Here is a 16,910-nt window from a genome sequence, read left to right on the forward strand (position 1 = left end):
TACAGTGCATGAACAACGAAATGTGAATATACTGTCCTACGCTACGGCCTGTCCTGGCTATACAGCGAACTCCCAAAAGACAATGCTGGACGTCCGTATAATTTGCTGAATCAATTTGGTCCTCGATAGAAAACAGGTTCGCATCAACGTAAATAAATGATAATTAGGTACTATTAGTAATAAGTAACAGGTTAGCATGCGTTCGCTATCATTAGCACATCGTTCAAACAACCACACAACTGGCTCTAAGTGTCCGATCGCGGGTGGAAAACACACAACAACAACAGAAAAGATGATACACGCAGGCGTTGCCTCTGTAGAGATGATTTAAAAGCATAAACAATGAAAGTAGGTTCGCATCCGTCTATTCTCTCTAGCTAACTCGCCCACTCACTCACTCACTCACTCAGAGCTACGTAGCTGTCCGTCTTCTTCTGGCGTGTCACGTAAACAAGTGCGAGTGCGCCCTCACGTGGGCGTGAAAGCGCCACAAACTAAATGCATCCATTTCAAGATAAAAAAGTCAATAATACAATTGAACATACACTGCCAAAGGCAGAACGCGAACGTGGCCATAGCTATAAATAGTTATTCAGATAACTATAGCATAAGAACATGCTAACAACTTTACAAAACCATCAGTGTCACTGCAAAACACCAAAATAACATGTGAAATTATATCATAATGTGTTAATAATTCCACACATAAGTCGCTCCTGAGTATAAGTCGCACCCCCAGCCAAAATATTTTTAAAAAAACGCGACTTATAGTCCGAAAAATACGGTATATATATATGCCATATTTTTCTGTAAATTATTGTTGGAATGGAAAGATGAGACACACGATGGATATATGCATTCAACATACGGTACATAAGTACTGTATTTGTTTATTATAACAGTAAATCAACAAGATGGCATTACCTTTATTAACATTCTGTTCAAGCGATCCATGGATAGAAAGACTTGTAGTTCTTAAAAGATAAATGTTAGTACAAGTTATAGAAATTTTATATTAAAACCCCTCTTAATGTTTTCGTTTTAATAAAATCTGTAAAATTTTCAATCAAAAAATAAACTAGTAGCCAGCCATTGTTGATGCCAATAATTACTTACACAATGCTCATGGGTGCAGAAGCCTATAAAATCAGTCGCATCCAAAAACAAAACTCCGAAAGACACAACAAGTAGACATTTCACTGTGCTGTCATTTTAATGTTTGAGCGGGGCATGTGCGTTAATTGCGTCAAATATTTTAACGTGATTAATTAAAAACATTAATTACCGCCCGTTAACGTGATAATTTTGACAGCCCTAGTAATTTATTTATTTATTTATTTTTCTTTAAAAAATCGTTTTTGTATTGTAATATTTTGTATGCATATGCACATTTTTGGGAAGTTGTCCTGGTATGTTTTTTTTTTTTTTTTCTTCTTCTTTTTTTTTTTTACAAATATTTTCAGGGTGCTGAGCACATACTGTATTTATTAGTGTAATTTACAATAGAAATGCAATGCATCATACTACTATATTGTCCTTGCATTTTTACTATTTGCACTTTAAAGCACACCTCAATTTCGTTGCACAATTGTGCAATGACAATAAAGGCATTCATTCATTCGTTCATTCATTCTAATGTACCAAATTGCAATAGGGAACGTCAAAAATTAAGAATGACCGTTTCCTTTTTCTGTTATATAGGCCCACAGGTCTCCCATTCCCTACACGCCACTCTGCCTCGCCAAAGCTGTGAAAAACTCAACAGAGATTCAAGGCATGAAAAAAGCCCATGTAAGAATTTCTGGCTGGCTTACATAAAAATCCATTCACACATTTACAACTTCAATACCAATGAAGTTCTAAACTCTAAAGTAATGCTTATTTGCTAAAAACAGTTACATAAAAACATCTTGTCTTTGTAGTGTTTTTATTGAATATACTGTATATAGGTAGAGCAGATTTGCAAATCATTGTGTTCTGTCTAATTGTTTAACACAACATCCCAATTTCATTGGAATTGTGGTTGCACTTTGCATTTTCATAAACCGTTATTAATGTTTCAAAAACATTCTGTCTCTTTCCTGACAGATCAAGGATGCAGTCGCTCTTTGTGAACTTTTTGCTTGGTTGGAAAAAGAGGTAAAGTGTTTTTCAGCATTATGATATTTTAGTTACACAGTCGACCTGTAGAGGGTTATTTACTTTTAGGGGTGCTTTAAATGTAGCAAATTGTACAGAAATACATCCTTACATGAACAAAACCATTTGTAAATTTTCTGGCAAAAACCATGTTCTGCCTTCTTTCTGGGTGGCTAGTCTGTATAAGTGTTTTTAAACAGAACTGGGTCACAGAGTTGCCAGGCAAGATGCATATCAGAGCGCCCCTATAGTTATGTTCATTCATTCTGTAATATAGGTCAACAGTTTCGGGATTTTCAAATGCCAATGCCAGAACTGACATCTAAGAAATTTTTCAGCCGATTTCCGATATCCAAAGCCAGTTTTGTAAGCTGATATTTGAGGCCGATAACGTAGATTATGAAAGGAGTTTTTTTTTTTTTTTTTTAATTGCTTCAACAACTTCAAATTTACAATGAAGACCTACGACTTAAAGTATTAATCCGGTCTGGTGCTACCACCTTTTATGATTATCCACACCTAGAAAGAACAGTACATTATTTTCAAAAAATTAAACCTACCAGGACGTCACAAGATGTAAAGAAGTGAGAGTCTAAGAGGAAGCTCGCCCTGCTAACGCTAATGCTACGAGTTACATTTAGGGTGTAAAGACCACTCAGTAAACACCTTTAAAGACCAAAGCAACATTGCATATTCCTTAATGCAAGGTAATTTTTTTACAACATTTACAAAACGGTCAAGACTGAAGCTTCTTATAGCAGTCTGCCTTCAAGCCAATAATACCTGACTGCAGCCGACAGCCGCTACAAACTGTGCCCACATGATGCTACGTTGCTACAAACTACGTCCACATGATGCTACGGTGGTAGCGTCTGATGTGTGTCATAGATATCACATGTATATAGAACTAGATGAGAAATGACAGACTCGGCGGCGTTAGAACATTTATATGACGTAAAACACAGACAAGACTGAAAAAGCAGTTTCTGCTCTTGCACTCCTCTTTAAACGAAACTGCTGTATTTTAAGCCAAAAGAACTGTTGTGTTTGATAGAACAATATTTCTGTATGCTGCCATAGCAGAGTCATGGCGCATTAAGCCCCCGAACTATTTTTAATTTGTCCGTTTTACCCTGGAAACCCCTGTTTACAGACGTCGCGCAACTGCTTTTGTTTCAACCCAGCCATAAAACAATGGTAATTAATTAAATTTATTATTCACAATGTCTGTCATTTTTTAACTTAGAATCAATAATTGTTGTTTAATATTTCGTTTTAAAAAAAAAAACACGACTTTAAAAAATTATTCACTCGCATATTTTAAACTTTAAAACAAATGACGTCACAATGAAAAAAATGGCGTTTGTAAAAAAGTCACGGATATCTACCTCATAATTATGGCTTAATTGTATTTTTTTTTTGTTACTGTCGCATTTTCTCCGACATGTTGGATGATAAATAATCAATCCAAACAAAGAAAATTTGAAAAAAAAAACGTTTAAAAGGCTAAATATATAAAAAAGAACATCTCAACCTCTCCTCGATGTCTGCAATTTCTGCAATCGCGACCCCTGTTATATTACCATGTTTCACCCATAAAAGCCTGTGGCCATTCACAGCTGTGTCTTGACACTCAGTGATACATGCTACATGGATTTTTTGGATTGAAACAAGGTAAGTACGCGATAATATCTCTTTAAAGTCGTGGCGTCTGTAATTCTGCTCTCGCGCGCTCTCACCTCCAGATAGGGTTTTGCTGTTTAAAAAACTTTTTTTTTTTTTCAAAAATGCCGTCCTGTTCAAAAATGTTCTTCCCCCAGAAAATTGAGATTTTAAGCTTTCCAATGATGTATCACACGTGCATATCGGACAATTTTGAAATTTGGCCAAATTGGGGGTCTCAGAGCGGAACTTCAAGTCACCTGAGTGTTTTCCGCCAAATAGAACTAGATACGAAATGACAGACTCGCCGGTAAACAGCCGTCATCTTAAAGCAGGACACTTTTCAGGAAGGCTTTGTTGTAGCGAACCTAAGGTGAGTAACTTTATATCTGAAATATTCCTAAATCGGCAAAATCTTGCCTTGAATCCATCATTAAATGATGAAACAGTTTTAAAACTTCCACATGTTGAAAGTAGACAGAAGGGAAAATAAAGCAATAATGTAATAACGGGATCAATTTTAACAACTTTAACTGTTGATTTACAACATTAAATGACTTCCAAACATAGCAAAGGTTACAATCTAGTTATCGCAATATCTGTCTATTAGAGGTGTGCATCGGTACTGCCCTCACGATTCGATTCGATTCGGCAATGCATCGCGATGCCTTAAAGCCTGGGATGCATTAAAATTCTAAAGCAAAGCATATTTTTCGTGAATCATGAGGCAACACAAGCGGTCAGACATTAAACAACTTTTTATTGGCTCTTGTGTCACTCCTGGTTGAAGTCAAATGAAAATACTTTTAGATATATATTTAAAAAAAACATCACAGCATTTAATTGGTGCTTTGAATGAGACCACGGCTTTCTCTTTTTTTTTTTTTTACACACAGTAGCAGCCTTTCACACAGTGCAACATCTGAACTGCTGTGCAAAATCAGTAATAATAGTCACTGTATTTTAGTCACAACAACCCATCGATAAAAATATTCAAGTAAATATTAAAGAAAGCGACAAAGAAAATATTGTAGTGCAGCAGCATCTTTATCGCAATATCAATCCAGGGATCAGTTCAGTTGCAAACAAAACATCCAACTAAATTGCAATGTAGAACAAAAGTAAAATGTAGGCCTAGCCCACTAAATATGTGCAATCAACTTAGAATTGCAATCAGTAACTACCACTTAACAATAAAAAATAATGAATTAAATTGAAGTGCAGCAGCATTTTAGCAGCCATAACAATCTGTTTCAACATGAGGAAATATCATTTTTTTGCAATTGAGAGAGCAGAGAGATAGTAGAGGTTAGATGGGGCCTAAAAAATCCAGCCCGACCCGACACGGCCCGCTGGTATTGTAGCCCGACCCGGCTTGGAGTGACGCGAAAAAAAAAAACCCGCAGCAGCAGCAATTTATTTTCCTTTCTTCGAGATGGCAGAAAAAACGCATGCTTCTTAATGTTTAAATAGTCTACATATTTTTGGGATCATTATAGAAGCATTTACACAACGAAATAACGCTGGAAAGTTTAATAATAAAAAAAAAACATGCGATTTTGCAGACACACAGAGGAGAAGATTCAAAAGGATCACATTTGTGTTGCCTTTGTGTGCATAAAAAAGTGTCTTTCATAACGAATTCTCAGTTGGCAGAAAAAAACGCGTTTTCTTAATGTTGAAATAGTCTACATATTTTTGTGATCATTATAAAATCATTTACACAACGAAATAACGCTGGGAAAGTTTAATATAAAAAAAAAATGAGTTTGCAGACACACAGAGGAGAGAATTCAAAAGGATCACATTTGTGTTGCCTTTGTGTGCATAAAAAAGTGTCTTTCGTAACGAATTCTCAGTTGGCAGAAAAAAAACGCAAGTTTTCTTAATGTTTAAATAGTCTACATATTTTTGTGATCATTATAAAATCATTTACACAACGAAATAACGCTGGGAAAGTTTAATATACAAAAAAAAAAAAAAAAAAAAAAAAAAACGAGTTTGCAGAAACACAGAGGAGAGGATTCAAAAGGATCACATTTGTGTTGCCTTTGTGTGCATAAATAAAAGTGTCTTTCCTAACGAATCGCAAGCGCCACAGCGGAGGAGAAGAAGAAAAAGCGGGCGGCGCCACTGCTTCATGTGAGTGCACAAGCAAATGCACAATACAGAGAGCCTGCTCTCGGTTTTATCCCATTTTTTTTTAATATAATTTATTAGTCCGGTGCGGGGCGGCCCGACCCGACCCGACCCGAACGTGAATGCTTAACATTTTGGGCCCGACCCGTTCGGGTTCGGGCACAAGATCTGACCTCTAAGAGATAGGACATAACATAACAATGGCTGAAGCGGAGAAAGAGGGAGCAAGAAAGATTCTTGATGCACCTAAGACATTGAAAGCTGACATCTGGAGACATTTTGGCTTCTATGAGGTTGGTGGGAAACGACCGGAGTTATGCAGTGTGTAAAAAATGAAACATGACAATAATAATACAAATGGGGAAACCAAATCCATTGCATCACCGGAATTGCGCAGAGAAGATTTTTGAACGTACTTATATATTTTAAAATGCGCTGAATCGATTCGGCTTGTTGCCCGCATCGAATCGAATCGTCCATGCCCCGCATCGGGATGCATCGCCGCATCGATTATTGTTGACACCACTACTATCTATCTATCTAAATTATTGAAAAATCTTTCTGCATTTTTAAAAATTATATCTTGATAAGTGGAAATGCATCTAGGATTGAAATTTTAGACCTCGACCTATTTTCTAACTGGGTGAACTTGCAAAATCACAAGGGATGCAAATACTTCTGCTCCTCTCTGTATATAGGAATTACAGTGTATCACAAAAGCCCGCCCGTCTCATCAGACCATAGGACATGGTTCCAGTAATCCATGTGCTTTGTTGACATGTCTTCAGCAAACTGTTTGCGGGCTTTCTTGTGTACCGTCTTTAGAATAGGCTTCCTCCTTGGGTGACAGCTAGAGGTGGGAATCTTTGGGCACCTAACGATTCGATTACGATTCAGAGTCTAGGATTCGATTATAAATCGATTATTGATGACCCCCCCTATTAGCTGCTTTTAATGTTTTGTACATTAGTTACAAAAACTGTACAAAAAAAAACAAAAAAAATGCCTCGCAGTCTTAAATAAATGACTATTTCAGTTTCAAGTTAACAGTTACAAACAATAAATAATATACTCAAATCCCCATTCTGTATCAGCAGCTTTAAACTACATTCAATTAATTTAATGTTGTGAATCAACCGTTAAATTTGTTAAAATTGCTCCCGTTATTCCATAATTTCCCTTTTGTCTACTTTCTACATTTGAAAGTTTTAAAACTATTTTAAAGATAGATTCAAGTCAATATTTTACCAATTTAGGAGTATTTTAGACAAAAAGTTAATTAGGTTCGCTTGGAAGGTTCGCTACAACAGCCTTGCAGGGAAGTCTACTGTTTTGAGATGGCGGCCGTTTACTAACGCCCGCATCTAGCTTTTTGTACATGTGCTGTTAAGGCCACCGAGTCTATATTGCATCTAGTCCTATATGAATATGATATCTACCGTACCATTATCTGGACGTACTTTGTAGCAGCTGTCGGCAGCAGTCAGGAATGTTGTTGTTTTTTTAATCTCGCGGCATGAGTTGAGCTAGAGCCATGAGTTGAGCATTGGCATTACCCGAGGGGCCGGGTAATGACAAGCATGATGTTTAGCTACTCTCGCTCCGTTCCTCATTGCGTCCCGAAGACCGCGCAGCGCGCGGAGTGTGTTTTACTTCCGCTTTACTTGACATATTTCAATAATCGGAATTTGGATGTTTGTGAATCGTTCTCGAATCTTCCACGGCCGAATCGCGAATAATCTAAGAATCGGAAATTTTGCACACCTGTAGTGACAGCCATGCACACCAATTTGATGTAGAGTGCTGCGTATGGGCTGAGCTCTAGCAGGCTGACCCCCCACCTCTTCAGTCTCTGCAGCAATGCTGACAGCACTCCTGTAACGAGTCACATGACATTTTGGAGGGAAAATGACAAGCAGTACTCAATTTGCACATTTAGGGATGTACGTTTTTTCAAAGGGGTGTACTCACTTGTGTTGCCAGGGGTTTGGATATGAATGGCTATATTTTGAGTTATTTTGAGTGGAAAATAAATTGTGTCATTTTGTCAGTGCTGTCCAATGAAAAGATATACTTAGATATCTGCAGAAATGCGAGGGGTGTACTCACTTTTGTGATGCACTGTACTATAAAACAGTATCAATTGTTGCAGTATATCATACTTGAAGGGAAATATAATAATCTTACACTACATTCACTGTTTTGAGAGCCCCTTGGGAAAATAATTACTGTTTATTTAATTCCTTGTCATTTTGTCATCTTAATGATTGAATAGATTCCAAAAGGCACTGTCACTGAAATCTCAGCCGCTGACAAGGCTGAAGAACTACGCAGGTAATGGCTTCTTCTTGACAACTTTACAAAGTCATTTAACATCTTCAATATCAAGTTTCAGTCATCGTTCCAAGGCTGGCTCAGGATAGACTCTCTCGGCATGCTAACTTCCTCTCTGGGATGTAAACAAATATCAATCACACAACCATGATTTGATGTTTGTAACAAAGCTAATTCATTAAAAAAAGAAAAGCAAAATTTAGTGTACATCAAATATTTTGCTGCATGATCAAAACAACAAATTACAACCGGATTTGCTAGTTTTAAGCTCATATTTTTGGAAAAGTACATTGTATTAAAAACTATATTAGCGCCATACTGTATGTACATCAGCTAACGTTTGCCATTGGTCATTCTGCAGTCAACAACAACATTTTGTCGGCCTTAGCTTCCCTACTATTTCCAGCGTTGGGCCCAATGGAGCCATCATACATTACAGGTCAGAAACATCATAAATCTAGTTGAATTACTTCTTTTCTTAGGGTGACCTTTGCTGTCTTTGTAGGCCTCTGCCTGAGACCAACAGGACCCTCACCGTAAATGAAGTTTACCTGATTGACTCTGGAGCTCAGTACATGTAAAGTAATTAAAATACTGTTCACATGCAACAAATTGTTTGGCATGTGGTTTGACTTGTCTGCTCTTTTTCAGCGATGGCACAACTGATGTAACTCGCACCATGCATTTTGGGACACCGTCTGCTTACGAAAAGGTGCGATTAACATGCCAACGATTGATGCTTAACAAATTTTCCCTTGAGCAATACTGTAATTATTGCAAAGGCTTGTGTAGGATCACAAATGACATAATTCCTTTGTATTCTTTAAGGAATGCTTCACTTACGTACTAAAGGGACACATTGCTGTCAGTGCTGCTGTTTTCCCTAATGGAACCAAAGGTACCAGTCTAAATTAATTTTACATGGCAACTTCTTTTGCATGACTTAATAATTATTGAAAAAAAAAGTACTGGGTTCGATTCTAGAGTCAAACGATTGTGGGTTGTGTTCGTATGATCTCGCCGTGAATTGTGGCTTTCTCACATTTCAAAAACATGTAGGGTATGTTAATTGTGGGTTTCAAATCGTCTACAGGTGAAGTGTGAATTGCTTTGTAATTTTTTTTTTCTTTTCTGGGATTGGCTAACAAGTGATTCAGGTTGTACCCAGCCTTGCAGCAAGACTTCTGGGAAGGGCTCCAGCATATTCATGACTCTTGATTAAAAATGACAAAACTATGCAACTTCTCTTTTTAGGATCCCACCGCAAAATCCATTTTTTCCTTAGGTTTTAACACAGCATCATTTTCTGCCCTTGATGTTTTTAAATCATCAGGGAGCCCAGGCATGTCTACCAGTATACACTGCTGGCCAGTGTTATCACAGATTACTTAAAAAAGTAATCTAGTTACTGTGCCGATTACTTTATTATCAAAGTAACGAAGTTACTTTAAAAGTAACTTACTAGTTACTTTTTACCAATTTTTCTCCTTTTGCTGCCTTAAAATAAAAATGACAACAAAAAAATGTCATTACATGTATTTGAATTTTTCACATAAGGCTTAATCTTTGAGTTAGCGGGGGTTTAATTAGTCGATGGAGTTGATTTCAACCACCATTGACTCTAGCTAGCTTAGCCACCCCGGAGCCCTGAAACTAACAAATAACTGACAAACTGCACGGAATTTGTTCAAATCAACTCCGGCGACTAAATAAACCCCCGCTAACTCCAAGATAAAGCCTAATGTCAAAAATTCTGAACTTCCCCTTTAAAATAAATACCTCGCCGTTAAAATATTGTCTCTAAAAGTTGTAAAGCAATAAAACAAACAACAAAAATGAATGAAATGAACAAGAATCCTAAAACGTATTTCATAATGGGTCAAAATCATTTTTTGAGCAGATCATGTGACTAGCACCTAAGACACTAGCCTTTGCTTTGCTAAGCCAAAACTATACCTGTGGAGGCAAGATTGATATTTAGAATTTCTGTAAACCTAAGCTTTCAAACGCAACCAACAACAACTGAGCTTGAACAGTTTTATATATACTGGACTGTCTCAGAAAATTAGAATACACAATATTCTAATTTCCTGACTGTCTCAGGAAATTAGAATATTGTGTATTCTAATTTCCTGAGACAGTCCTGTATATATACACAGGACTGTCTCAAAAAATTAGAATATTGTGTATTCTAATTTTCTGAGACAGTCCAGTATGTATTAGGGCTGCAGCTATCGATTATTTTAGTAGTCGATTAATCGATGAACTAGTTAGTTCGAATAATCGAGTACTCGGATAAGGAACATGAAAAATTAAAATACCTGGGCTGAGCCTCAAAACGGTATATTTTTTTAAAAATGAGGATCTATGTGCAACAAAAGAACAATTGGCTAACTTACAATTCAAAAGTCCGCTAGCTTAAATGCTATAAAATGCTAGTTTTTTTTTTTTATAATGCTCTTAACAAATGGTTCAGACACTTATTCCGACAAAAAATGGCTAAATATACCTATAAACTAAATTACGAATGCATTAAAAAACCTTAGCTCAAACAAAAACGTGGTTTGTGTTGGTCTTAACAGGGAGCAGTTGGATTCAGCCATGTGAAATGAGGCAGACCAGAGGGCAGTGTATCCACCCTAACCAATAAAACTAAATGCAAACACTTTCAAAATAAACCATTACAACGCCACTTCAATTAAATGAATACTCGAAGCAGCAAAATTTAAGTCGAATATTTTTTTCTAATCGAATACTCGAGTTAATCGATTAATCGTTGCAGCACTAATATGTATATATACAGTATTGGCCAAAAGGGCGACACCTCAAAGGTGGATACTTTGAAGAATGTAGAATATAAAACCTGTTTTTAGTTATTTCCCTTTTTTTTGCCATTCCACATGTTCGTTCATAGTTTTGATGTATTGAGAGAGGATTTACAACAGTAGTGAAAATATATAAAACGTAAAAATGTTTAGGTGTGTCTAAACTTTTGACTTTTGTTTCAGTCATCAACATGCTTTGCCCCCAGCCCCACAAAAGTAAAACTCCGCCTATGGTTACAAACACTGACAATAAAATGTGCATAAAGGCTGGTTACAAACTGTAGAAGTGCTGGCTGTCTTGTTACCTGTAGGCTTTTTTTTTCGAGTTTTGTCGCGTTGTGCTGTAATTTCAAGTGCTCCCTTTTTGAATTGGATGTAGAGTTTTTAGCGACCGACAGTGTTTTTCAGCCAACGTAAATTTTGCAACGCACAGAGATATTTTTGTCATCTTTACTGGACACAAAGGTGAAGTAATGGCTGTATTTCCAGTGAGCAAAGGCATCCATTTGCGGTATATATCCTGCCTTTCACTGTTAGCCTCGCTGCCTCGTCAGAATGCTATGTTGTTGACCGCCGTGGCAGACAGCGCTCAGCTTCAAACAGCACCGTAATACACGTGACCCGATTTTTTTTTCCCCCGATGAGAAATGCTCTTCGTACATGACTACAGTATTCTTCATTCTACATACATTATGAGGCAAAAACAAAATAGTAACGCACAGGCACTAGGGAAACTAACTTTAATCGGATTACTAAAGGTCATGCTTCCAAGTATTAGGCTGAGGGTGCCAATAATTTGTCCGGCCCATTGTTGGAGTTTTGTGTAAAATGATGATTTTTTTTTTTTTTTTTTTTCATTTTCTTATGTGTTTTTTCATTGCAAGCAAAATAAATGAAGATATTACTACCAAGGAATTTGTAATTACAATCATTTTCTGGGAGAAATTGAGCATTATCTGACAGAATTGCAGGGGCGCCAATTCTTTTGGCCAGCAGTGCAGGGTGATTACAGTGGGGCAAATAAGTATTTAGTCAACCACTAATTCTGCAAGTTCTCCCACTTGAAAATATTACAGAGGCCTGTAATTGTCAACATGGGTAAACCTCAACCATGAGAGACAGAATGTGAAGACAGAATGTGAAAAAAAAAACTCAAAATCACATTGTTTGATTTTTAAAGAATTTATTTGCAAATCATAGTGGAAAGTAAGTATTTGGTCAATAACAAAAGTTCATCTCAATACTTTGTTATGTACCCTTCGTTGGCAATAACGAAGGCCAAACGTTTTCTGTAACTCTTCACAAGCTTTTCACACGCTGTTGCTGGTATTTTGGCCCATTCCTCCATGCAGATCTCCCCTAGAGCAGTGATGTTTTGGGGCTGTCGTTGGGCAACACGGACTTTTCAACTCCCTCTACAGATCTTCTATGGGGTTGAGATCTGGAGGCTGGCTAGGCCACTCCAGGACCTTGAAATCCTTCTTACGAAGCCACTCCTTTTTTGCCCTGGCTGTGTGTTTGGGATCATTGTCATGCTGAAAGACCCAGCCACGTCTCATCTTCAATGCCCATGCTGATGGAAGGAGATTTTCACTCAAAATCTCTCGCTACGTGGCCCCATTCATTCATTCCTTTACACAGATCAGTTGTCCTGGTCCCTTTGCAAAAAAACAGCCCCAAAGCATGATGTTTCCACCCCCATGCTTCACAGTGGGTATGGTGTTCTTCGGATGCAATTCAGTATTCTTTCTCCTCCAAACACGAGAGCCTATGTTTCTACCAAAAAGTTCTATTTTGGTTTCATCTGACCATAACACATTCTCCCAGTCAGAGCATCATCCAAATGCTCTCTAGCAAACCGCAGACGGGCCTGGACGTGTACTGGATTCAGCAGGGGGACACGTCTGGCAGTGCAGGATTTGAGTCCCTGGCGGCGCATTGTGTTACTGATAGTAGCCTTTGTTACTGTGGTCCCAGCTCTCTGTAGGTTATTCACTAGGTCCCCCTTTGTGCTTCTGGGTTTTTTAGCTCACCGTTCTTGTTATCATTTTGACGCCACGGGGTGAGATCTTGCATGGAGCCCCAGATCGAGGGAGATTATCAGTGGTCTTGTATGTCGTCCATTTTCTATTAATTGCTCCCAAAGTTGATTTCTTTACACCTATTGCAGATTCAGTCTTCCCAGCCTGGTGCAGGTCTACAATTTTGTCTCTGGTGTCATTCAACAGCTCTTTAGTCTTGGCCATAGTGGAGTTTGGAGTGTGACTGACTGAGGTTGTGGACAGGTGTCTTTTATACCGATAATGAGTTAAAACAGGTGCCATTAATACAGTTAATGAGTGGAGCCTCGTTAGACCTCGTTAGAAGAAGTTAGACCTCTTTGACAGCCAGAAATCTGCCTTGTTTGTAGGTGACCAAATACTTATTTTCCACTCTAATTTGGAAATAAATTCTTTAAAAATCAAACAATGTGATTTTCTGGGGTTTTTTTCCACATTCTGTCTCTCGTGGTTGAGGTTTACCCATGTTGACAATTACTGGCCTCTCTAATCTATTCAAGTAGGAGAACTTGCACAATTGGTGGTTGACTAAATACTTATTTGCCCCACTGTATGTGTGACCATTTCTTTAACGTGAAGATGATGATGCTCTGTTGGAACAAGTCCCACATATTAAGAGTGCTTGATTCCTACTGTCATGATCGCCTCATCAAAAAGGGGCGCGCTCGTTCCCCCCTCGGATGGCGTGAAGTTTCCAATGCATGCCAAACCTGCTGTACAGCAGTTTGTTTTGCTCCATTATAAACACGCCAGAATGGGTACACGCATGACTAGGTTTAAACAGACGTGGAGGTGAATAGCAAGATCACATAGCTGGAAATTAGAACGGCAATTTATCTATCATCACAGGAGATTTTTCCTGATGCTGGATTCCCCTAGTACACATTACTATTACTGCTTGCACTCTTGAATTACCCCGACACCTGTCAATCTGACCTGTCGACGTCAACAGCGGCGCTACCAGTTTCACCAATGACACATTGCAACAATAATCACATGACTCCATTGTACCAATCAGACTCAAGCTTTCCTTTCTATGATCACGCTGGCCTTTTCAATTACGTGGCGTCTCTAAAGCACCGTTGAAAAAATTCATTAGTTGACATACAGCTCTGCCGTAAACATGACTCAAAAGCGCAGATTTTAACCTCTCTCCCAGTTTTTATTTGGCACCGATTGAGCACGGAAAAACGGGAGATATAATAATTTTAGTTTCATAAGTGGAAATGTGTTTTCGCCACTAGAGGCCACTCATGATCATTGGACGAATGATGCTTCATTTCTGTATTTTTTCTCTCGCCAGAATTCAATGATTTTTTTGGGGGGGGTGGTATTTCTTTGACTTAATGTGGTTATATAGTATGTTATAGTCTTCTTCAAAGTACAATAATAACAGTGGATATCAATAACTTTGTGCAGAGAAAAAAATTAACCATTGTTCAAAAAAAAAAAAAAAAAAGCAGTTATTCACAATATTACTCATTACTAGAGTATTATTTTCACCAAATACTTTTTACTAGTACTTGAGCACATTTTTTGGATGACTAATTTTATTTTTACTTGATTAATATTATTTTGAAGTAACGCTACTCTTACTTGAGTACATTTTTTGGCTAGTCTATCCACCTCTGATAATAATAAAAATGATGAGCATACAGTATACAGTGCAAAAACAGACCCTGAATTTGGATCGGGGTCATTTTCTTAATTTTTTTCTTGATAGAGACTATGGCCATAACTACTTTATTTTATGTTTGTTTGTTTTTTTCAGAATATCATTCAACATATTGAAAATAAACTAGTTTTAGCTGAAGTCTCTTTTTATTCCAAAAACTAAAAAAAAAAAAAAATGACGCCTGTCCAAGTTTGGGAACTGTATATTTTGAGTCACTCAGTTTTATTGGGCTTAAAGAGCATACGACACGAGAAAAAAAGTCTTAAATGGCATTATTATGTGAATTATAATCATATTTTGAGACGATTCGACTATATACAACAATTTAGCAAAGCACAGATGACGAGTTATTAGACTTTTAATCTGCCGGTTAGCCACGCCTACCATTATAGGGCTTTAGCGTCCCCAACAGGTGGATGACGTCAGCGGTAGACTGGGCTCATCGATTTTACTATTCAGCCCATTGAGGGGGAATTATTCAGAACGAGGAAAACGCGACGAAGAAAGCTGCAAAATGTCATTGTTTCAGTCTCTCTACTCCAATATTTTTACAGGATATTCTTTTTATCCAAGTATTTTCCCCAATAGCTATATAAATGGCTTGAGAAGGATCAGTCAGCCCGTCGAGGGGGAACTATTCACAACGAGGGAAACGCGAGGAAGAGAGCGGCAAAATGTCATTGTTTCTGTCTCTTTACTTCAATATTTTTACAGGATATTCTTTTTATCCAAGTTTTTTCCCCAATTGCTAAATAAATGGCATGGTCATGACGAATAAAAGTCTTGTGCTAAATGGAATATGAAATACTAAAAATGCACTTATTCAGGGCGACATGGCAAAATTACTCCATAATGGTCAAAACTGTCGACTTCACCTTTACTGTCGCACCTCCCGAACGATATTTTATGGCACCTCCCGAACGATATTTTATGACACCTAAATCGGACATACTGTATGTCATTTCCCTTCCCCGGCTTTGGAGAATGTAAACAAACCAAGAGGCGTGACAGCTAACCGACATGCTAACCCGAACCGAGTGATGTTTCAAAGTCTTCTAAGCGGAAAATCACATATAACTAGCCCGGATTATTTGACATGACGACTGGGTTGTCGATTGTCTTCGCGGATCGGCAAACCGCCCCGCGGAGAGCAATTTACAGTTTGTTCCCCGGAGGAGGGTGGCTGCAGTTGTTGTGCAGCTAACGTGCAGCCAACGTGCACGAGGAGAGCTTTTTACATGCCTATCAATGATCAAACGTAAGTAGTTCTTTATTTTAAAAAAGTTTGTAGTGTTTACTTTGTAATCGCTGTATTAATATTTGATATAATACAAAACAAGATGTTTACTCACTTCCTCGTAAGTCCAATGGTCCCACAGTAGTAGGGCTTGGCCAATATCCACAGTGAATGGGAACCTTTTGAAACTCCAAAAAGGCGCACACGCCTCTCCCTCATAAAGCAAGATTTTTTTGCAGCCGTTTGGCTGGCGTGATGCGAAAAAGAAACGTATTAATCCACAAAATCAGCTGAATCCTTAGTCCTCATACACAACAGTACGGCTGTTTAGTGAAGAGGATGCCTTCACCCGTACACGTCACAGCACCCTCCTCCTCAATGCAAGACCGAAACCGGAAGTCACTCATTTTCATGGCGCGGGATTCAAAACACTAAATAGATATAGCGATCGCTTCCACACACATACAAGCGGTTCATATCATTCAGGTGCATAAAATACCACGTGTATTATGAAATAAACATGCTTTTTCGTGTCACATGCACTGCCCTGGTATAACCTGTACAGAAAAAGATTAATAGGTGAAGAAAAGAATGATAACTTTCTTTTCACTGTCCAGGCCACCTGCTGGACTCGTTTGCAAGAGCTGCCTTGTGGGAGTCGGGTCTAGACTACCTACATGGCACAGGACACGGCGTCGGCTGCTTTCTTAACGTTCACGAGGGGCCTTGCGGCATCAGCTACAAGACCTTCGCTGATGAACCTCTTGAGGCGGGCATGATTGTCAGCGATGGTATGGATGACTCCATAGTAGGGGTGTAAATCACTAATTTCTTGACGA

General features: G+C 38.1%; 1 protein-coding gene across 1 annotated transcript in view; it reads left to right on the plus strand.

Moving 5' to 3' along the window:
- xpnpep1 (X-prolyl aminopeptidase (aminopeptidase P) 1, soluble) overlaps positions 1–16,910 on the plus strand; it is a 51,114-nt gene that overhangs the window by 28,881 nt on the left and 5,323 nt on the right. The window contains exons 10-17 of the mRNA XM_057843540.1: positions 1,702–1,791; positions 2,089–2,139; positions 8,216–8,274; positions 8,636–8,713; positions 8,780–8,851; positions 8,926–8,986; positions 9,103–9,172; positions 16,689–16,862. Coding sequence (XP_057699523.1) covers positions 1,702–1,791; positions 2,089–2,139; positions 8,216–8,274; positions 8,636–8,713; positions 8,780–8,851; positions 8,926–8,986; positions 9,103–9,172; positions 16,689–16,862 — 655 coding nt within the window. The remainder of the gene's footprint in view (positions 1–1,701; positions 1,792–2,088; positions 2,140–8,215; positions 8,275–8,635; positions 8,714–8,779; positions 8,852–8,925; positions 8,987–9,102; positions 9,173–16,688; positions 16,863–16,910) is intronic.

The sequence above is a fragment of the Corythoichthys intestinalis genome, chromosome 8 (genome assembly GCF_030265065.1).
Source record: "Corythoichthys intestinalis isolate RoL2023-P3 chromosome 8, ASM3026506v1, whole genome shotgun sequence".
Classification (NCBI taxonomy): domain Eukaryota; kingdom Metazoa; phylum Chordata; class Actinopteri; order Syngnathiformes; family Syngnathidae; genus Corythoichthys; species Corythoichthys intestinalis.